The following is a 22319-nucleotide window of genomic DNA, read 5'->3' as shown; positions in this document are numbered from 1 at the left end:
CTCTGTTACCTCATCAAAAAAACTCTATCAAGTTAGTTATACATGATTTGCCTTTAACAAATCCGTGCTGGCTTTCCCTAATCAATCCACACTCGTCCAAGTGACTGCTAATTCTGTCCCACGTGTTGGGGAGTTGGGACGATGGAGGGAGGTTGGGGAAGGTGTCGAGGAGGTGGGACGATGGAGGGAGGTTGGGGAAGGTGTTGGGGAGTTGGGACGATGGGGGGAGGTTGGGGAAGGTGTTGGGGAGTTGGGACGATGGGGGGGGGGGGGGGGGGAGGTTGGGGAAGGTGTTGGGGAGTTGGGACGATGGGGGGAGGTTGGGGAAGGTGTCGAGGAGGTGGGACGATGGAGGGAGGTTGGGGAAGGTGTCGGGGAGTTAGGACGATGGGGGGAGGTTGGGGAAGGTGTTGGGGAGTTGGGACGATGGGGGGGGGGGAGGTTGGGGAAGGTGTTGGGGAGTTGGGACGATGGGGGGAGGTTGGGGAAGGTGTTGGGGAGTTGGGACGATGGGGGGAGGTTGGGGAAGGTGTCGGGGAGTTGGGACGATGGGGGGAGGTTGGGGAAGGTGTTGGGGAGTTGGGATGAAGTGGGGAGGTTGGGGAAGGTGTCGGGGAGTTGGGACGATGGGGGGAGGTTGGGGAAGGTGTTGGGGAGTTGGGACGATGGGGGGAGGTTGGGGAAGGTGTTGGGGAGTTGGGACGATGGGGGGAGGTTGGGGAAGGTGTTGGGGAGTTGGGATGAAGTGGGGAGGTTGGGGAAGGTGTTGGGGAGTTGGGACGATGGGGGGAGGTTGGGGAAGGTGTTGGGGAGTTGGGATGAAGTGGGGAGGTTGGGGAAGGTGTTGGGGAGTTGGGACGATGGGGGGAGGTTGGGGAAGGTGTCGGGGAGTTGGGACGATGGGGGGAAGTTGGGGAAGGTGTCGGGGAGGTGGGACGATGGGGGGAGGTTGGGGAAGGTGTCGGGGAGTTGGGACGATGGGGGGAGGTTGGGGAAGGTGTTGGGGAGTTGGGATGAAGTGGGGAGGTTGGGGAAGGTGTCGGGGAGTTGGGACGATGGGGGGAGGTTGGGGAAGGTGTCGGGGAGTTGGGACGATGGGGGGAGGTTGGGGAAGGTGTTGAGGAGTTGGGACGATGGGGGGAGGTTGGGGAAGGTGTTGGGGAGTTGGGACGATGGGGGGAGGTTGGGGAAGGTGTTGGGGAGTTGGGACGATGGGGGGGGGGGGGGGGGGGGGAGGTTGGGGAAGGTGTTGGGGAGTTGGGACGATGGGGGGAGGTTGGGGAAGGTGTTGGGGAGTTGGGACGATGGGGGGGGTGGGGGGAGGTTGGGGAAGGTGTTGGGGAGTTGGGACGATGGGGGGAGGTTGGGGAAGGTGTCGAGGAGGTGGGACGATGGAGGGAGGTTGGGGAAGGTGTCGGGGAGTTAGGACGATGGGGGGAGGTTGGGGAAGGTGTTGGGGAGTTGGGACGATGGGGGGGGGGGAGGTTGGGGAAGGTGTTGGGGAGTTGGGACGATGGGGGGAGGTTGGGGAAGGTGTTGGGGAGTTGGGATGAAGTGGGGAGGTTGGGGAAGGTGTTGGGGAGTTGGGACGATGGGGGGAGGTTGGGGAAGGTGTCGGGGAGTTGGGACGATGGGGGGAGGTTGGGGAAGGTGTCGGGGAGTTGGGACGATGGGGGGAGGTTGGGGAAGGTGTTGGGGAGTTGGGATGAAGTGGGGAGGTTGGGGAAGGTGTAGGGGAGTTGGGACGATGGGGGGAGGTTGGGGAAGGTGTTGGGGAGTTGGGATGAAGTGGGGAGGTTGGGGAAGGTGTAGGGGAGTTGGGACGATGGGGGGAGGTTGGGGAAGGTGTCGGGGAGTTGGGACGATGGGGGGAGGTTGGGGAAGGTGTCGGGGAGTTGGGACGATGGGGGGAGGTTGGGGAAGGTGTTGAGGAGTTGGGATGAAGTGGGGAGGTTGGGGAAGGTGTCGGGGAGTTGGGACGATGGGGGGAGGTTGGGGAAGGTGTTGGGGAGTTGGGATGAAGTGGGGAGGTTGGGGAAGGTGTAGGGGAGTTGGGACGATGGGGGGAGGTTGGGGAAGGTGTCGGGGAGTTGGGACGATGGGGGGAGGTTGGGGAAGGTGTCGGGGAGTTGGGACGATGGGGGGAGGTTGGGGAAGGTGTTGGGGAGTTGGGATGAAGTGGGGAGGTTGGGGAAGGTGTCGGGGAGTTGGGACGATGGGGGGAGGTTGGGGAAGGTGTCGGGGAGTTGGGATGAAGTGGGGAGGTTGGGGAAGGTGTTGGGGAGTTGGGACGATGGGGGGAGGTTGGGGAAGGTGTCGGGGAGTTGGGACGATGGGAGGAGGTTGGGGAAGGTGTCGGGGAGTTGGGACGATGGGGGGATGTTGGGGAAGGTGTCGGGGAGTTGGGATGAAGTGGGGAGGTTGGGGAAGGTGTCGGGGAGTTGGGACGATGGGGGGAGGTTGGGGAAGGTGTCGGGGAGTTGGGACGATGGGGGGAGGTTGGGGAAGGTGTTGGGGAGTTGGGACGATGGGGGGAGGTTGGGGAAGGTGTTGGGGAGTTGGGACGATGGGGGGAGGTTGGGGAAGGTGTCGGGGAGTTGGGACGATGGAGGGAGGTTGGGGAAGGTGTTGGGGAGTTGGGACGATGGGGGGAGGTTGGGGAAGGTGTCGGGGAGTTGGGACGATGGAGGGAGGTTGGGGAAGGTGTTGGGGAGTTGGGATGAAGTGGGGAGGTTGGGGAAGGTGTTGGGGAGTTGGGACGATGGGGGGAGGTTGGGGAAGGTGTTGGGGAGTTGGGACGATGGAGGGAGGTTGGGGAAGGTGTTGGGGAGTTGGGACGATGGGGGGAGGTTGGGGAAGGTGTTGGGGAGTTGGGACAGGTGTTGGGGAGTTGGGACGATGGGGGGAGGTTGAGGAAGGTGTCGGGGAGTTGGGATGAAGTGGGGAGGTTGGGGAAGGTGTCGGGGAGTTGGGACGATGGGGGGAGGTTGGGGAAGGTGTTGGGGAGTTGGGATGAAGTGGGGAGGTTGGGGAAGGTGTAGGGGAGTTGGGACGATGGGGGGAGGTTGGGGAAGGTGTTGGGGAGTTGGGATGAAGTGGGGAGGTTGGGGAAGGTGTCGGGGAGTTGGGACGATGGGGGGAGGTTGGGGAAGGTGTTGGGGAGTTGGGATGAAGTGGGGAGGTTGGGGAAGGTGTAGGGGAGTTGGGACGATGGGGGGAGGTTGGGGAAGGTGTTGGGGAGTTGGGATGAAGTGGGGAGGTTGGGGAAGGTGTAGGGGAGTTGGGACGATGGGGGGAGGTTGGGGAAGGTGTCGGGGAGTTGGGACGATGGGGGGAGGTTGGGGAAGGTGTCGGGGAGTTGGGACGATGGGGGGAGGTTGGGGAAGGTGTTGAGGAGTTGGGATGAAGTGGGGAGGTTGGGGAAGGTGTCGGGGAGTTGGGACGATGGGGGGAGGTTGGGGAAGGTGTTGGGGAGTTGGGATGAAGTGGGGAGGTTGGGGAAGGTGTAGGGGAGTTGGGACGATGGGGGGAGGTTGGGGAAGGTGTCGGGGAGTTGGGACGATGGGGGGAGGTTGGGGAAGGTGTCGGGGAGTTGGGACGATGGGGGGAGGTTGGGGAAGGTGTTGGGGAGTTGGGATGAAGTGGGGAGGTTGGGGAAGGTGTCGGGGAGTTGGGACGATGGGGGGAGGTTGGGGAAGGTGTCGGGGAGTTGGGATGAAGTGGGGAGGTTGGGGAAGGTGTTGGGGAGTTGGGACGATGGGGGGAGGTTGGGGAAGGTGTCGGGGAGTTGGGACGATGGGAGGAGGTTGGGGAAGGTGTCGGGGAGGTGGGACGATGGGGGGAGGTTGGGGAAGGTGTCGGGGAGTTGGGACGATGGGGGGATGTTGGGGAAGGTGTCGGGGAGTTGGGATGAAGTGGGGAGGTTGGGGAAGGTGTCGGGGAGTTGGGACGATGGGGGAGGTTGGGGAAGGTGTCGGGGAGTTGGGACGATGGGGGGAGGTTGGGGAAGGTGTTGGGGAGTTGGGACGATGGGGGGAGGTTGGGGAAGGTGTTGGGGAGTTGGGACGATGGGGGGAGGTTGGGGAAGGTGTCGGGGAGTTGGGACGATGGAGGGAGGTTGGGGAAGGTGTTGGGGAGTTGGGACGATGGGGGGAGGTTGGGGAAGGTGTCGGGGAGTTGGGACGATGGAGGGAGGTTGGGGAAGGTGTTGGGGAGTTGGGATGAAGTGGGGAGGTTGGGGAAGGTGTCGGGGAGTTGGGACGATGGGGGGAGGTTGGGGAAGGTGTTGGGGAGTTGGGACGATGGGGGGATGTTGGGGAAGGTGTCGGGGAGTTGGGATGAAGTGGGGAGGTTGGGGAAGGTGTCGGGGAGTTGGGACGATGGGGGGAGGTTGGGGAAGGTGTCGGGGAGTTGGGACGATGGGGGGAGGTTGGGGAAGGTGTTGGGGAGTTGGGACGATGGGGGGAGGTTGGGGAAGGTGTTGGGGAGTTGGGACGATGGGGGGAGGTTGGGGAAGGTGTCGGGGAGTTGGGACGATGGAGGGAGGTTGGGGAAGGTGTTGGGGAGTTGGGACGATGGGGGGAGGTTGGGGAAGGTGTCGGGGAGTTGGGACGATGGAGGGAGGTTGGGGAAGGTGTTGGGGAGTTGGGATGAAGTGGGGAGGTTGGGGAAGGTGTTGGGGAGTTGGGACGATGGGGGGAGGTTGGGGAAGGTGTTGGGGAGTTGGGACGATGGAGGGAGGTTGGGGAAGGTGTTGGGGAGTTGGGACGATGGGGGGAGGTTGGGGAAGGTGTTGGGGAGTTGGGACAGGTGTTGGGGAGTTGGGACGATGGGGGGAGGTTGAGGAAGGTGTCGGGGAGTTGGGATGAAGTGGGGAGGTTGGGGAAGGTGTCGGGGAGTTGGGACGATGGGGGGAGGTTGGGGAAGGTGTTGGGGAGTTGGGATGAAGTGGGGAGGTTGGGGAAGGTGTAGGGGAGTTGGGACGATGGGGGGAGGTTGGGGAAGGTGTTGGGGAGTTGGGATGAAGTGGGGAGGTTGGGGAAGGTGTCGGGGAGTTGGGACGATGGGGGGAGGTTGGGGAAGGTGTTGGGGAGTTGGGATGAAGTGGGGAGGTTGGGGAAGGTGTAGGGGAGTTGGGACGATGGGGGGAGGTTGGGGAAGGTGTTGGGGAGTTGGGATGAAGTGGGGAGGTTGGGGAAGGTGTAGGGGAGTTGGGACGATGGGGGGAGGTTGGGGAAGGTGTCGGGGAGTTGGGACGATGGGGGGAGGTTGGGGAAGGTGTCGGGGAGTTGGGACGATGGGGGGAGGTTGGGGAAGGTGTTGAGGAGTTGGGATGAAGTGGGGAGGTTGGGGAAGGTGTCGGGGAGTTGGGACGATGGGGGGAGGTTGGGGAAGGTGTTGGGGAGTTGGGATGAAGTGGGGAGGTTGGGGAAGGTGTAGGGGAGTTGGGACGATGGGGGGAGGTTGGGGAAGGTGTCGGGGAGTTGGGACGATGGGGGGAGGTTGGGGAAGGTGTCGGGGAGTTGGGACGATGGGGGGAGGTTGGGGAAGGTGTTGGGGAGTTGGGATGAAGTGGGGAGGTTGGGGAAGGTGTCGGGGAGTTGGGACGATGGGGGGAGGTTGGGGAAGGTGTCGGGGAGTTGGGATGAAGTGGGGAGGTTGGGGAAGGTGTTGGGGAGTTGGGACGATGGGGGGAGGTTGGGGAAGGTGTCGGGGAGTTGGGACGATGGGAGGAGGTTGGGGAAGGTGTCGGGGAGGTGGGACGATGGGGGGAGGTTGGGGAAGGTGTCGGGGAGTTGGGACGATGGGGGGATGTTGGGGAAGGTGTCGGGGAGTTGGGATGAAGTGGGGAGGTTGGGGAAGGTGTCGGGGAGTTGGGACGATGGGGGGAGGTTGGGGAAGGTGTCGGGGAGTTGGGACGATGGGGGGAGGTTGGGGAAGGTGTTGGGGAGTTGGGACGATGGGGGGAGGTTGGGGAAGGTGTTGGGGAGTTGGGACGATGGGGGGAGGTTGGGGAAGGTGTCGGGGAGTTGGGACGATGGAGGGAGGTTGGGGAAGGTGTTGGGGAGTTGGGACGATGGGGGGAGGTTGGGGAAGGTGTCGGGGAGTTGGGACGATGGAGGGAGGTTGGGGAAGGTGTTGGGGAGTTGGGATGAAGTGGGGAGGTTGGGGAAGGTGTCGGGGAGTTGGGACGATGGGGGGAGGTTGGGGAAGGTGTTGGGGAGTTGGGACGATGGGGGGAGGTTGGGGAAGGTGTTGGGGAGTTGGGATGAAGTGGGGAGGTTGAGGAAGGTGTTGGGGAGTTGGGATGAAGTGGGGAGGTTGGGGAAGGTGTCGGGGAGTTGGGACGATGGGGGGAGGTTGGGGAAGGTGTTGGGGAGTTGGGACGATGGGGGGAGGTTGGGGAAGGTGTTGGGGAGTTGGGACGATGGGGGGAGGTTGGGGAAGGTGTTGGGGAGTTGGGACGATGGAGGGAGGTTGGGGAAGGTGTTGGGGAGTTGGGACGATGGGGGGAGGTTGGGGAAGGTGTTGGGGAGTTGGGACAGGTGTTGGGGAGTTGGGACGATGGGGGGAGGTTGAGGAAGGTGTCGGGGAGTTGGGATGAAGTGGGGAGGTTGGGGAAGGTGTCGGGGAGTTGGGACGATGGAGGGAGGTTGGGGAAGGTGTTGGGGAGTTGGGACGATGGGGGGAGGTTGGGGAAGGTGTTGGGGAGTTGGGACGATGGGGGGAGGTTGGGGAAGGTGTTGGGGAGTTGGTACGATGGGGGGAGGTTGGGGAAGGTGTCGGGGAGTTGGGACGATGGGGGGAGGTTGGGGAAGGTGTTGGGGAGTTGGGACGATGGGGGGAGGTTGGGGAAGGTGTTGGGGAGTTGGGACGATGGGGGGAGGTTGGGGAAGGTGTTGGGGAGTTGGGATGAAGTGGGGAGGTTGGGGAAGGTGTTGAGGAGTTAGAGGTTGACACTAATGCCAACAATACCGAGCAGATGTGCTGGAAAGGAACCCCTCGCCATTCAGAATCTGTAGCGTCAAACAGGCACACACAGGATCCATGAGAAAATGGATACAGTTCATTAAAAGATACGTATGATGTGGAGAGGTGGGCGACAGACTAAATATCAGCACGGAGCACCCAGAGTTATTCTTTGCATTTTTCCTGGACATTCACACTGATTTCCCAGCAGCAGTCACTGGAATCCTGGCCGATTTCTCCCCAGCCCAAATGCAGAGGTGCTCCCAGTGGCCCCCCTCGCCGAGATCAGATAATTCGGCACAGGCACCGCCCTCGTCTGACCAGCAGATCACCACATGGTGCAGGGGCCCGGGGGAGACCCTCCTATCGTGTGGAGACAAGGTTCATACTTACGCGGTTCATCTGGTCCAGTGTGATAAGACCACTCTCCCACAGCACTTTCAGCAGCTTCACCATCTTGACTGCTGTGTTTCCAGTTGACTCCAGTACCATGACAACAGCCTGATAAAAAAAAAGCACTTCCATTGATTTCAGCTCCTTTCACATCCTCACGCCATCACAAAATGCTTCACAGCTAATGAAGTCCCTTTGAAGTGTAGTCATTATTGATGTGAAGGCAATCGCAGCAGCCAATTTGCAAACAGCAAGGTCCCACAAACAGCAATGAGATAAGGGATCAGTTAATCAGTTAATCTGTTTTTGGTGGTGTTGGTTGAGGGAAGGATGTTGATCAGGACACCAAGAGAGCTCCCTGGTCTTTTTTCAATAGTGCCATGGGACCTTGAACAGACAGGGCCATGGTTTAACCTCTCTCTGACTATGCAGCACTCCCTCCTCACTAACTGAAGATTGTGGGCTCAGGGCCAGGTGCGAACGATACAGACTAAAACAAGCAACAGGTTACGTTAAAGCTAACTACTCACTCCTTACTCTCATTATTGCTGCTCTGTTTTCCTTCTGATTCTTGTAGACAGGTTTGACCTAATTTTTCTCTACCTGAACAGCCACAATTATTTATTTAAATTACCACCTCAACAGGCAACCATGACCTTCATGAACAGAGGACCATTCTTCTTTCTCCCCTTTTTCTGCCCATTTTCTCCATTTCTCTCCTGATTCACAGTTCAATGGGCACTGACAGCCTTCCTCTCCTGGGTTAGTTCAATGGGCACTGACAGCCCTCCTCTCCTGGGTTAGTTCAATGGGCACTGACAGCCTTCCTCTCCTGGGTTAGTTCAATGGGCACTGACAGCCCTCCTCTCCTGGGTTAGTTCAATGGGCACTGACAGCCTTCCTCTCCTGGGTTAGTTCAATGGGCACTGACAGCCTTCCTCTCCTGGGTTAGTTCAATGGGCACTGACAGCCTTCCTCTCCTGGGTTAGTTCAATGGGCACTGACAGCCCTCCTCTCCTGGGTTAGTTCAATGGGCACTGACAGCCTTCCTCTCCTGGGTTAGTTCAATGGGCACTGACAGCCTTCCTCTCCTGGGTTAGTTCAATGGGCACTGACAGCCCTCCTCTCCTGGGTTAGCTCAATGGGCACTGACAGCCCTCCTCTCCTGGGTTAGTTCAATGGGCACTGACAGCCCTCCTCTCCTGGGTTAGTTAAATGGACATTGACAGCCCTCCTCTCCTGGGTTAGTTCAATGGGCACTGACAGCCCTCCTCTCCTGGGTTAGTTCAATGGGCACTGACAGCCCTCCTCTCCTGGGTTAGTTCAATGGACACTGACAGCCCTCCTCTCCTGGGTTAGTTCAATGGGCACTGACAGCCCTCCTCTCCTGGGTTAGTTCAATGGGCACTGACAGCCCTCCTCTCCTGGGTTAGTTCAATGGGCACTGACAGCCCTCCTCTCCTGGGTTAGTTCAATGGGCACTGACAGCCTTCCTCTCCTGGGTTAGTTCAATGGGCACTGACAGCCCTCCTCTCCTGGGTTAGTTCAATGGGCACTGACAGCCCTTCTCTCCTGGGTTAATTCAATGGGCACTGACAGCCCTCCTCTCCTGGGTTAGTTCAATGGGCACTGACAGCCCTCCTCTCCTGGGTTAGTTCAATGGGCACTGACAGCCCTCCTCTCCTGGGTTAGTTCAATGGGCACTGACAGCCCTCCTCTCCTGGGTTAGTTCAATGGACACTGACAACCCTCCTCTCCTGGGTTAGTTCGATGGGCACTGACAACCCTCCTCTCCTGGGTTAGTTCGATGGGCACTGACAGCCCTCCTCTCCTGGGTTACAGAAAGACTGAAGCCCTTAACAATGGAGTTGTTGACTAATCATGGCAATCGATCTCCATCAATTAGTCTACAACAGACCCAGACATGAGGTGAGGAAACTCCCAGTGGTGGAGAGCATTGGGAACCATAGGTCCAAAGTCACCTGTTCCTCCCGAGCCTGCTACACTTACCACATGTGATATGTATTTCCACACCGTTCACCTGAGGAAGGAGGAAGCCTCCGAAAGCTTGTGGGATTAAAAATAAAATTGTTGGACTATATCTTGGTGTTGTAAAATTGTTTACACATGTGATATGGGAGCGGTATGGAAAACAATAGACTAATGCCGGATTTCCTGCAGCTTCTGTAATAACCAAGAGTGTCCATCGTTAATCTAGGGTCCTGCCACCACCTTAAAACTGCCCTGTTTAACTATATGCAGCGTGGCATCGGGGATGAGGAAAAACCAATGGGTGGGGTGCAGCCCCTCCCTCACGTACTTTAACTCTCCCAGACAGCGAGCAGTCGTGTTTTGAAGCTAGTCCAATGCCGAGCAGGGCCTGGAGTTCAGTCTATTTGCCCACATTCCTCCAGTCATCAATACTGGAGCAATCGTAGAATCAAAGAAAGGTTACAGCACGGAAGGAGGCTATTCGGCCTATCGAGTCCGTGCCGGCTCTATGTAAGAGCAATCCAGCTAGTCCCACTCCACCGCCCTATCCCCCATAGCCCTGCAATTTCTTTCCTTTCAAGTACTTATCCAGTTCCCTTTTGAAGGCCATGATTGAATCTGCCTCCACCACCCCCTCGGGCAGTGCATTCCAGATCCTAACCACTCGCTGTGTAAAAAAGTTTTTCCTCATGTCACCTTTGGTTCTTTTGCCAATCAGCTTAAATCTAGGTCCTCTGGTCCTTGACCCTTCCACCAATGGGAACAGTTTCTCATTATTTATTTAATCGAGACCCTTTATGATTTTGAATACTTCTATCAAATCTCCTCTCAACCTTCTCTGCTCCAAGGAGAACAACTCCAGCTTCTCCAGTCTATCCATGTAACTAAAGTCCCTCATCCCTGGAATCATTCTAGTAAATCTCTTCTGCACCCTCTCCAAGGCCTTCACATCTTTCCTAAAGTGCGGTGCCCAGAACTGGACACAATACTCCAGTTGTGGCCAAACCAGTGTTTTATAAAGGTTCATCATGACTTCCTTGCTTTTGTACTCTGTGCCTCGATTTATAAAGCCCAGGATCCCGTATACTTTCTAAAAAAAAAATCGCTTTCTCAACCTGCCCTGCCACCTTCAACAATTTGTGTACATATACCCCCAGATCTCTCTATTCCTGGAGCCCTTTTTGAGATGTGCCCTCTGGTTTATATTGCCTCTCATTCTTCCTACTGTAACGTAGCACCTCACATTTTTCTGCATTAAATTTCATCTGCCATGTGTCCGCCCATTCCACCTGCCTGTCTATATCCTCTTGAAGTCTATCACTATCCTCCTCACTGTTTACTACCCTTCCAAGTTTTGTGTCGTCTGCAAATTTGGAAATTGTGCCCTGTACACCCAAGTCCAAGTCATTAACATATTTAAAGAAAAGTAGTGGTCCCAGCACCGACCCCTGGGGAACACCACTGTACACCTCCCTCCAGTCCGAAAAACAATCGTTCACCACTACTCTCTGTTTCTGTTACTTGGCCAATTCTGTATCCACGTTGCTACTGCCCCTTTTATTCCATGGGCTTCAATCTTGATGACAAGCCTATTACGCGGCACTTTACCAAACATAGGAACAGGAGTAGGCCATTCAGCCCCTCGTGCCTGCTCTGCCATTTGATAAGATCATGGCTGATCTGTGATCTAACTCCATATACCTGTCTTTGGCCCATATCCCTTAATACCTTTGGTTGCCAAAAAGATATCTATCTCAGATTTAAAATTAGCAATTGAGCTAGTATCAATTGCCGTTTGCGGAAGAGAGTTCCAAACTTCTACCACCCTTTGTGTGTAGAAATGTTTTCTAATCTCGCTCCTGAAAGGTCTGGCTCTAATTTTTAGACTGTGCCCCCTACTCCTAGAATCCCCAACCAGCGGAAATAGTTTCTCTCTATCCACCCTATCTGTTCCCTTTAATATCTTATAAACTTCGATCAGATCACCCCATAACCTTCAAAACTCTAGAGAATACAACCCCAATTTGTGTAATCTCTCCTCGTAACTTAACCCTTGAAGTCCAGGTATCATTCTAGTAAACCTATGCTGCACTCCCTCCAAGGCCAATATGTCCTTCCGAAGGTGCGGTGCCCAGAACTGCTCACAGTACTCCAGGTGCGGTCTAACCAGGGTTTTGTATAGCTGCAGCATAACTTCTGCCCCCTTGTACTCTAGTCCTCAAGATATAAAGACCAGCATTCCATTGGCCTTATTGATTATTTTCTGCACCAGTTCATGACACTTCAATGATCTATGTACCTGAACCCCTAGGTCCCTTTGGACATCCACTGTTTTTAACTTTTTACCATTTAGAAAGTACCCTGTTCTATCCTTTTTTGATCTAAAGTGGATGACCTCACATTTGTCTACATTGAATTCCATTTGCTTTTGAAAATCCATATACACCACATCAACTGCATTACCCTCATCGACCCTCTCTGATATCTCATCAAAAAACTATCAAGTTAGTTAAACACGATTTGCCTTTAACAAATCTGTGCTGGCTTTCCCTAATCAATCCACACTTGTCCAAGCGACTGCTAATTCTGTCCTAGATTATCATTTCTAAATGTTTCCCCACCACCGAGGTTAAACTGACTGGCCTCTAAACATAGAAACATAGAAAATAGGAGCAAGAGTAGGCCATTCGGCCCTTCGGGCCTGCTCCGCCATTCAAAATGATCATGGCTGATCGTCTAACTCAGTACCCTGTTCCCGCTTTTTCCCCATATCCCTTGATCATTAAGAAATATATCTATCTCCTTCTTGAATACATCTATTGACTTGGCCTCCACTGCCTTCTGTGGTAGAGAATTCCACAGGTTCACCACCCTCTGAGTGAAGAAATTTCTCCTCATCTCGGTTCTAAATGGCATACCCCGTATCCTGAGACTGTGACCCCTGGTTCTGGACTCCCCAGCCATCGGGAACATCCTCCCTGCATCTAGTCTGTCTGGTCCTGTCAGAATTTTATGTTTCGATGAGATCACCTCTCATTCTTCTAAACTCTAGTGAATATAGGCCTAGTCGACCCAATCTCCCCTCATACGTCAGTCCTGCCATCCCAGGAATCAGTCTGGTAAACCTTCGTTGCACTCCCTCCATGGCAAGGACATCCTTCCTCAGATAAGGAGACCAAAACTGCACACAATACTCCAGATGTGGTACACAATACTCCAGATGTAGTGTCGTTGCTGGGTTTATCCTTACACCCTTTTCTGAACAAGGGTGTAACTTTTGCAATTCTCCAGTCCTCTGGCACCACCCCCTATCTAAGGATGTTTGGAAGATTATGGCCAGTACCTCCGCAATTTCCACCCTTACTTCCCTCAGCAACCTAGAATGCATCCCATCCAGACCGGGTGACTTATTGACTAAGTACAGCTAGCCTCTCGAGTACCTCCTCTATCAATTTTTAGCCCATTCAGTATCTCAACTGCGTCTTCCTTTACTGAGACTCTGGCAGCATCTTCTTCCTTGGTAAAGACTGATGCGAAGTACTCATTTAGTACCTCGGCCATGCTCTCTGCCTCCATGAGTAGATCTTTTTTGGTCCCTGATTGGCCCCACTCCACATCTTACTACCCACTAACTTGCCTATAGAAGACTTTTGGATTCTCTTTTATGATGGCTGCCAGTCTATTCTCATACTCTCTCTTTGCCCCTCTTATTTTCTTTATCACTTCCCCTCTGAACTTTCTATATTCAGCCTGGTTCTCATTTGTTATCAACCTGACATCTGTCATATGGCCCCTTTTTTCTGCTTTATCTTACTCTATCTCTTTTGTCATTCAGGGAGCTCTGGCTTTAGTTGCCCTACCTTTCTCTCTCGTGGGAATGTACCTAGACTGTACCCGAGCCATCTCCTCTTTAAAGGCTGCCCATTGTTCATTTACAATTTTGCCTGCCAGTCTTTGATTCCAATTTACCCGGGCCAGATCCGTTCTCATCCCACTGAAATTGGCCCTCCTCCGATTGAGTATTTTTACTTTAGAGTGGTCCTTGTCCTTTTCCATAGCTATTCTAAACCTTATGATACAATGATCGCTGTTCCCTAAATGTTCCCCACTGACACTTGCTCCATTTGGCCCGCCTCATTCCCCAGAACCAAATCCAGCAATGCCTCCTTCCTCATATTCGTCAAGAAAGTTCTCTTGAACACACTTCAACAATTGCACCCCCTCTTTGCCCCTTATATTACTATCCCAGTCTATATAGGATAGTTGAAGTCCCCCGTTATCACTGCTCTATGGTTTTTGCACCTCTGTAGTTTCCCTGCAAATTTTCTCCCCGATATTCTTCCCACTTGTTGCTGGCCTATAGAATACATCCAGATCACCTTGTATCCAGGAATATTTAGCACCCAATCCTGCCCTTTTTTGAGCCAGGTCTCCGCTATCACCACCACATCATATTCCCATGTGGCTATTTGCGCCTGCAACTCACCAACCTTGTTTACCACGCTTCGTGCGTTTATACACATGCACTGTAAACCAACCTTAGACTTCCTTGTACTCTCTCAGTCTGATCCCACCTAATATTCTAGTGCTATCTTTCTCTCCCAATCCTTTGTACACCTTGTTTCTCCTTTCCAATGCTACATCCTGGTGCCCATTCCCCTGCCAAGTTAGTTTAAACTCCGCCCCCCCCCCCCCCCCCCCCCCCACAGCAGTAGCGAACCTCCCCGCGAGGACATTGGTCCCGGCTCAGTTGAGGTGCAACCTGTCTGGCCTGTACAGGTCCCACCTCCCCCAGAACTGGCCCCAAAGCCCTAGGAATCTTAAGCCCTCCCTCCTGCACCATCTCTCCAGCCACGTATTCACCTGCTTTATCTTCCTATTTCTATACTCGCGAGCACGTGGCATCAGGAGTAATCCGGAGATTACTACCTTTGAGGTCCTGCTTCTTAATCTCTTTCCTAGCTCCTTAAAATCTGCCTGCAGGACCTCATCCCTCTTTCTACCTATGTTGTTGATACCGATATGGACCACAACCTCTGGCTGTTCACCCTCCTCCCCAGAATGTTCTGCAGCCGCTCAGTGACATCCTTGACCCTGGCACCAGGGAGGCAACATACCATCCTGGAATCATGCGGCCGCAGAAACGCCTGTTTGTTTTCCTAACCATAGAACCCCCTATCACTATCGCTCTCCTGACCATTCTCCTCCCCCACCCCCTGCCCTGTACAGCTGAGCCACCCATGGTGCTGTGGTCTTGGCTCTGGCTGCAATCTCCAATCAGAATATAAATGAGACGGCATAAGAACTTTGTGTATCAGCAGCACCACCTCAGATCAGATTCAGTCCGTGCCACAGGATCACACAGATGGTTAATCGCTTCATTCTAGCCATGGACGCAGTCAGCACAAGACAGGCAGGGAAAGGGAGTGGAACCCATTAAAGTTTTATAAGCTGATTCCCCAAAAGAGCAAATAAACTCTTTCAATCAGCAGTCGGACCGGAGGCCAAGGCCTCTATTTACATCTTTATGCATTCAAGGTGACCTCTACACAGACGAAGCCGAGACATGGAAGCAGCAGGAATTGTCTGTCCTCACCTCATAAACAAGCTCATGGTGGAAGTGCGGGACCTCCAAATCACGGAGGCAATGCTCGGCTTCAGCCAGCTCGCCGGAGAGCAGGAACTCCTTCAACAAGAGGTTCATCTGGATAGGAGAAAGAGGGGAGGCAAAACAAGTCAGCAAAGTAAAGGTCAGGCAAAAGAGGACAGAGAACAGAAGGATGTTATGGCCAAACTCAGAGGCCTTAATTCTCAGGGATGATCACCAGCTTCCCTTCCTGGCCCCCACACTAGCTGACACTGTAAAGGGTTTCTTCTCCTCAGGTATTGTCCCCATTCCCTTTCAAAATCACTCCCCTCACCCCCTCCTCAAAAAACACATGCAGTGCATTAAAAGGTCCACATCGATTAACAAAAGGAAACTCCGGAGGAAACTCCAGGCTGGATTTTTATTCATTTTACTGGAAATGTTTCATAGTTCAAGGCAGCCCCTTGGCTATCAGATTGGCTGGCAGTGCAGACAAAGGGGTGGCCTGGGATCTTCCTATGCTGTGGAGCTCAGTACCAGACCGGATGGTGCGTTTACCCACCGGGCCATGAGTGAGCCTACTTATTCCTTTTTAAAGAAGGTGAGCAGCACACTGGCGAGCTCGATCCCACTCTCAGTTCCTGATCGCTGTTCCACTGTGCAAAAAACACCGACGGGAGGCCAGGCAGCTCACTGCTGGGGTGGAGGGAATTTTCTCCACAGGGCCAGCAGAAGCCCACTGTCTAACCTCAACACTGCTGGTCGCACTGCAATCCTTACATCTGCTCAGCTCTAGAAATACCAGCAAAAAAAAAGTGCCCCCTTCCCAAAAGAATATGGAAGTCTTTAGGTTGACTGGGCATCTTCGAATCCTGGGAAACCCAGCCAGCAGCAGTTAAATTTACATCAGGCTCCCAATTACACTGTTGGGAGCCTGATTTAAATATGTTAACGAAGTGCCCCACCTCTCCCAAGACGGGACACACCCATGGTATGCAGCCCCCCTGCCGTTTAAATGGCAACGAGTGCACATGCTGAGGGCTGGGGGTCCTATTCCCCCGTTTTTTGGCGTTTAACACACCCCCCACCACCCCAACGTCCTCCTGCCCATCGTGGGGGGAGGTTAATATCGAGGCCAATATTTCCACAGATTAGTTTTGAGTTTACCCCCCTTCAAGTGCAGGCCGTGTCCTCTGGTTCTACTGTTCTGGACAAGGTGAAACAGCTCGTCAAGGTAAAGCCCGTACTATTTCAGTCTATATTTTCTGCTGGCCTTTTTTCATATTTCCCTTTTCATCCTCCTCACTACACTTTCTATATTCCTCATGAATCTCTTTGGTATTGTTAGCCCTGACTTTATTGGATCCCTCCCCTTTTAAGTTTCAGTTTAAATTTCTCTCTTTATCCATCCATCAGTTCCTCGATACACACACTTTTCACTTTATAGGAATACATTTATTTATCATAGTGTCAGCACAGAATGAGTCCATTCGACCCATCATGCCTATGCCAGCTCTTTGAAAGAGCTATCCAATTAGTCCCACTCCCCTACTCGTTCCCCACAGCCCTGTAATTTTTTTCCCTTCAAGTATTTATCCAACTCCCTTTTGAAAGTTATTATTGAATCTGCCTCCACCGCCCTTTCAGGCAGTGCATTCCAGATCATAACAACTCACTGCGTAATAAAATGTTTCCTCATGTCACCTCTGGTTCTTTTGCCAATCACCTTAAATCTGTGTCCTCTGGTCCTCGACCCTTCTGCCTCTGGAAACAGTTTCTCATTATTTACTCTGTCAAAACCTTCATGATTTTGAATACCTCTATCAAATTGCCTCTTATCCTTCTCTGTTCCAAGGAGAACAACCCCAGCTTCTCCAGTCTATCCATGTAACTAAAGTCCCTCATCCCCAGAATCATTCTAGTAAATCTCTTCTCCTCCCTAAGGCTTAAGGCTTTCACATCCTTCCTAAAGTGCGGTGCCCAGAATTGAACACAATATTCCAGCTGAAGCCTAACCAGTGTTTTATAAAGGTTTACCATAACTTCTTTGCTTTTGTACTCTAGGCCTCTATTTATAAAGCCCAGGATCCCGTATACTTTTTTAAACAGCCTTCTTAACCTTCAAAGATTTGAGTACATGCACCTCCAGGTTTCTCTGTTCCTGCACTCCCTCTAAAATTGTACCCTTTAGTTTATATTTCCTCTCCTCATTCTTCCTACCAAAATACATCACTTCACACAGTGGGAAGATTTCTCACTGCTGGTCCATCAACCTGTTTGTTCACTTTTCTACTCAGTTAATTTGGACCAGATCCCTTTTATCTCACTGAACCTTGCCCTTTTCTTTTTATTTATTCGTTCACGGGATGTGGGCATCGCTGGCAAGGCTGGCATTTATTGCCCATCCCTAATTGCCCTTGAGAAGGTGGTGGTGAGCCGCCTTCTTGAACCGCTGCAGTCCGTGTGGTGACTGTTCTCCCACAGTGCTGTTAGGAAGGGAGTTCCAGGATTTTGACCCAGCGACAATGAAGGAACGGCGATATATTTCCAAGTCGGGATGGTGTGTGACTTGGAGGGGAACGTGCAGGTGGTGTTGTTCCCATGCGCCTGCTGCTCTTGTCCTTCTAGGTGGTAGAGGTCGCGGGTTTGGGAGGCGCTGTCGAAGAAGCCTTGGCGAGTTGCTGCAGTGCATCCTGTGGATGGTACACACTGCAGCCACAGTGCGCCGGTGGTGAAGGGAGTGAATGTTTAGGGTGGTGGATGGGGTGCCAATCAAGCGGGCTGCTTTATCTTGGATGGTGTCGAGCTTCTTGAGTGTTGCTGGAGCTGCACTCATCCAGGCAAGTGGAGAGTATTCCATCACACTCCTGACTTGTGCCTTGTAGATGGTGGAAAGGCTTTGGGGAGTCAGGTGGTGAGTCACTCGCCGCAGAATACCCAGCCTCTGACCTGCTCTCGTAGCCACAGTATTTATATGGCTGGTCCAGTTAAGTTTCTGGTCAATGGTGACCCCCAGGATGTTGATGGTGGGGGATTCGGCGATGGTAATGCCGTTGAATGTCAAGGGGAGGTGGTTAGACTCTCTCTTGTTGGAGATGGTCATTGCCTGGCACTTATCTGGCGCGAATGTTACTTGCCACTTATGAGCCCAAGCCTGGATGTTGTCCAGGGCTTGCTGCATGCAGGCTCGGACTGCTTCATTATCTGAGGGGTTGCGAATGGAACTGAATACTGTGCAGTCATCAGCAAACATCCCCATTTCTGACCTTATGATGGAGGGAAGGTCATTGATGAAGCAGCTGAAGATGGTTGGGCCTAGGACACTGCCCTGAGGAACTCCTCCAGCTCCCTTATCTTTGAATCTTCATCGTCCCTTTCAGTGCTTACATTGAATCTAACTATGTTGCAGTCGCTATTTCCCCAATTGTTCTCCTGCTCTCGTCAGTTATTTGCCCTACTTCGTTTCCCAGAATGAAATCAAGCCCTGTTGGACCAGAATCTCATTGATGTAGGAAACAGTCCTGAATCTATTCTGAAAAGTACTGCCCACTTTGACCACATGCAGTATCTTTATTTTAGTCTATCTTGGGATAGTCTAAATCACCCAATATTATTGCCCTGTTATTCTTGTAGATCTCCCCCTCTATCTCACCTCCATTGTTTTGTGGCCTGTAATGCACACTGAGAATTGTATCATTTCCCTTTCTGAACTCTATCGACGTGGATTGTACATTAACGTAATCCCCCCCGACCCCCCAAACCACATCCTTACATTCCAGCACTGACAGAATCCTTTACTAACACTGCCACCCACCCCTCCTATTATACCCTCCCTATCTCTCCTGAAAATGTTATAACCAGGATTAAGTTCCCAGTCCTGTCCAAACCTAAGCCGTGACTCCATTATAGACTCATATCCCTGCGTAGTTAGTAATGTTTCCACCTCTCCAGTTTTGTTTTGAATGCTCTGTGCATTCACAGAGAAACCACTCAATCCCGACTCATGCCTGAGCCTTATTTGTTTTCCTGGTTTACTCAATTTTCTGGTATTCCGTGTCCTTTCTACAACGGGTGTCTCTCACTACCTCAAGCAGTTTATTTCCTTCTCTCCTGTGATAATATTTGCTCACTATTTCAGCAAAACCTTCTGAATCTGTTGCAATAGTTTTATTAATGCTGGTTCCCCTATCTAGTCTCAAACAATGACTATTTCTCACACTCTGCCCCAATAGTTTTTTTTATTCGTTCATGGGACGTGGGCGTCAATTGCAAGGCCGGCATTTATTGCCCATCCCTAATTGCCCGAGAAGGTGGTGGTGAGCCGCCTTCTTGAACCGCTGCAGTCCGTGTGGTGAAGATTCTCCCACAGTGCTGTTAGGGAGGGAGTTCCAGGATTTTGACCCAGCGACGATGAAGGAATGACTATGTATTTCCAAGTCGGGATGGTGTGTGACTTGGAGAGGAATGTATTTTTCCCATGTGCCTGCTGCTCTTGTTCTTCCAGGTGGTGGAGGTTGCGGATTTGGGAGGTGCTGTTGAAGAAGCCTTGGCGAGTTGCTGCAGTGCATCTTGTGGATGGTACACACTGCAGCCACTGTGCGCCGGTGGTGAAGGGAGTGAATGTTTAGGGTGGTGGATGGGGTGCCAATCAAGCGGGCTGCTTTGTCCTGGATGGTGTCGAGCTTCTTGAGTGTTGTTGGAGCTGCACTCATCCAGGCAAGTGGAGAGTATTCCATCACACTCCTAACTTGTGCCTTGTAGATGATGGAAAGGCTTTGGGGAGTCAGCAGGTGAGTCACTTGCCCAGAATACCCAGCCTCTGACCTGCTGTTGTAGCCACAGTATTTATATGGCTGGTCCAGTTCAGTTTCTGGTCAATGGTGACCCCCAGGATATTGATGGTGGGGGATTCGGCAATGGTAATGCCGTTGAATGTCAAGGGGAGGTGGTTAGACTTTCTCTTGTGGGAGATGGTCATTGCCTGGCACGAATGTTACTTCCCATCAGCCCAAGCGTGGATGTTGTCCAGGTCTTGCTGCATGTGGGCACGAACTGCTTCATCATCTGAGGGGCTGCGAATGGAACTGAACACTGTGCAATCATCAGCGAACATCCCCATTTCTGACCGTATGATGGAGGGAAGGTTATTGATGAAGCAGCTGAAGACCGTAGGGCCGAGGACACTGCCCTGAGGAACTCCTGCAGCAATGTCCTGGGACTGAGATGATTAGCCTCCTACCATCTTCCTTTGTGCTAGGTATGACTCCAGCCACTGGAGAGTTTTCCCCCTGATTCCCATTGACTTCAATGAATCCTCCCCCACTGCTCGATTTCCCCTCTCTGCCAGGATTTTGGTGCTGTCTCTGTTCAGGTGAAGGCTGTCCTTTTGATAACAGCTTGCCCTTGTTCCAGAAATCGCTCCAAAGAAACAAGAACCCTTCCCTCTGGCACTAAAAAAACGAAGCTCCAAACGAATATTGGAGCTGTACTACCTGAAGACAAAGACATGGGATGAACGGCCCATTTTATCTGTGGAGCTATTTTGGGGGTGAGGGGAGGAGGGTGGGAACTGTGTTTTATAAAGGTTCATCATGACTTCCATACTTTTGTACTCTATGGCTCTATTTATAAAGCCCAGGATCCTGTATGCTTTTTTAACCGCTTTCTCAACCTGTTCTGCCACCTTCAAAGATTTGTGCACCTATACCCCCAGATCTCTCTGTTCCTATACCCCTTTTAGAGTTGTGCCCTCTAGTTTATATTGCCTCTCATCGATCTTCCTACCGAAAAATAAATTGCAGCGTGACTAGTTTACACAGACAGTTTACATTACAAATGTGGACATATTTATAATGGAAATCTAAAAATGACAGAATGGATGACTTCAGAAATGGGAACTGAATGACATCTTCGTGTCCTGGTCCAATGAACTCCGCCTTCTAACCCTGCTTCACCTAGTCTTCACTCTGTGTTCGACTCCTTGGACAACCGACTAGTAAATTATTAAAAGTCCTGTGAACTGGATGCATTTCCTGTTTTTCTGGTTTTTGGTCATGGTTTTTGGTCATTTTCCCATTTCATTTTGCTATCTCAACTATCACAATGTAATTGCAGGCCCTGGCTACTAGGTGACTCCGTGGAACTAGTTTCTGGAAGTTCCTCTCCTAAACCCGTCACCATCTGTTTATTAAAAAAAAAAATCATCAACTGACTGTGGGCATGCAACAGGCAATTTACTAGTGCTTTGCAAAAATGAAACCTAAAAGAAATTCTGACTCTGCAACAGAGATTGTGAGATAACAGTGTCTGCAGCAACTATGAATTTACTGCCCAGTCAAACATCAAATTAGGAGTACGAATGTGTGAATAATGTGTGAATAGGGCATTAGTGCACCAGTGACCGCTTGGCAAGGATGAAAACAATCACTGACAGTTAGAACCTGAAGTTGACGGACATACGTGGTTATGGGGGCCAACCATTCCGTGCCCCGTGCACAGTGCACCTAGAATTCAGTATTGTGGCCTTTTCCTGCAGTGAGAGCACGATTTCCTCAAACACTGCAGCGCACCTATCAATCTGATCAACATCCATTTACCCCGACAGTTGCTTTGTCCAGAGCCATGCCCCTATTCCTGGAGCTATATCCCCTTTAACACCACGTGCCTTCATTTTTGCAAAGGTCTTTGCGTCACCTGATCACAGCCCTCCAATACAGACCCGATACCACCACCTTCACCCTCCACCATAACCCTGCCCCCCCCAATACAGAACTCCACCCGACCCCCACCTTCACCCTCCACCATAACCTCGCCCCCCCCCAATACAGAACTCCACCCGACCCCCACCTTCACCCTCCACCATAACCCCGCCCTCCCCCAATACAGAACTCCACCCGACCCCCACCTTCACTCTCCACCATAACCCCGCCCCCCCAATACAGAACTCCACCCGACCCCCACCTTCACCCTCCACCATAACCCCGCCCCCCCAATACAGAACTCCACCCGACCCCCACCTTCACCCTCCACCATAACCCTGCCCCCCCAATACAGAACTCCACCCGACCCCCACCTTCACCCTCCACCATAACCCCGCCCCCCCAATACAGAACTCCACCCGACCCCCACCTTCACCCTCCACCATAACCCCGCCCCCCCCAATACAGAACTCCACCCGACCCCCACCTTCACCCTCCACCATAACCCTGCCCCCCCCAATACAGAACTCCACCCGACCCCCACCTTCACCCTCCACCATAACCCCGCCCCCCCCAATACAGAACTCCACCCGACCCCCACCTTCACCCTCCACCATAACCCCGCCCCCCCCAATACAGAACTCCACCCGACCCCCACCTTCACCCTCCACCATAACCCC

The 22319-nt window shown here is 52.7% G+C and overlaps 1 protein-coding gene across 1 annotated transcript in view; it reads right to left on the bottom strand.

The window, feature by feature from the left end:
- Window positions 1-22319, bottom strand: part of pdcd4a (programmed cell death 4a) — a 109543-nt gene that overhangs the window by 57676 nt on the left and 29548 nt on the right. Inside the window, exons 8-9 of the mRNA XM_067979808.1 lie at window positions 14951-15058; window positions 7363-7470 (exon numbers count right to left, since the gene is read on the bottom strand). Coding sequence (XP_067835909.1) covers window positions 7363-7470; window positions 14951-15058 — 216 coding nt within the window. The remainder of the gene's footprint in view (window positions 1-7362; window positions 7471-14950; window positions 15059-22319) is intronic.

Source organism: Heptranchias perlo, unplaced genomic scaffold, assembly GCF_035084215.1.
Source record: "Heptranchias perlo isolate sHepPer1 unplaced genomic scaffold, sHepPer1.hap1 HAP1_SCAFFOLD_512, whole genome shotgun sequence".
NCBI classification, from domain to species: Eukaryota; Metazoa; Chordata; class Chondrichthyes; order Hexanchiformes; family Hexanchidae; genus Heptranchias; species Heptranchias perlo.
The sequence above is the reverse complement of the archived record's forward strand: the minus strand, read 5'-3'. Positions and strand labels throughout refer to the sequence as shown.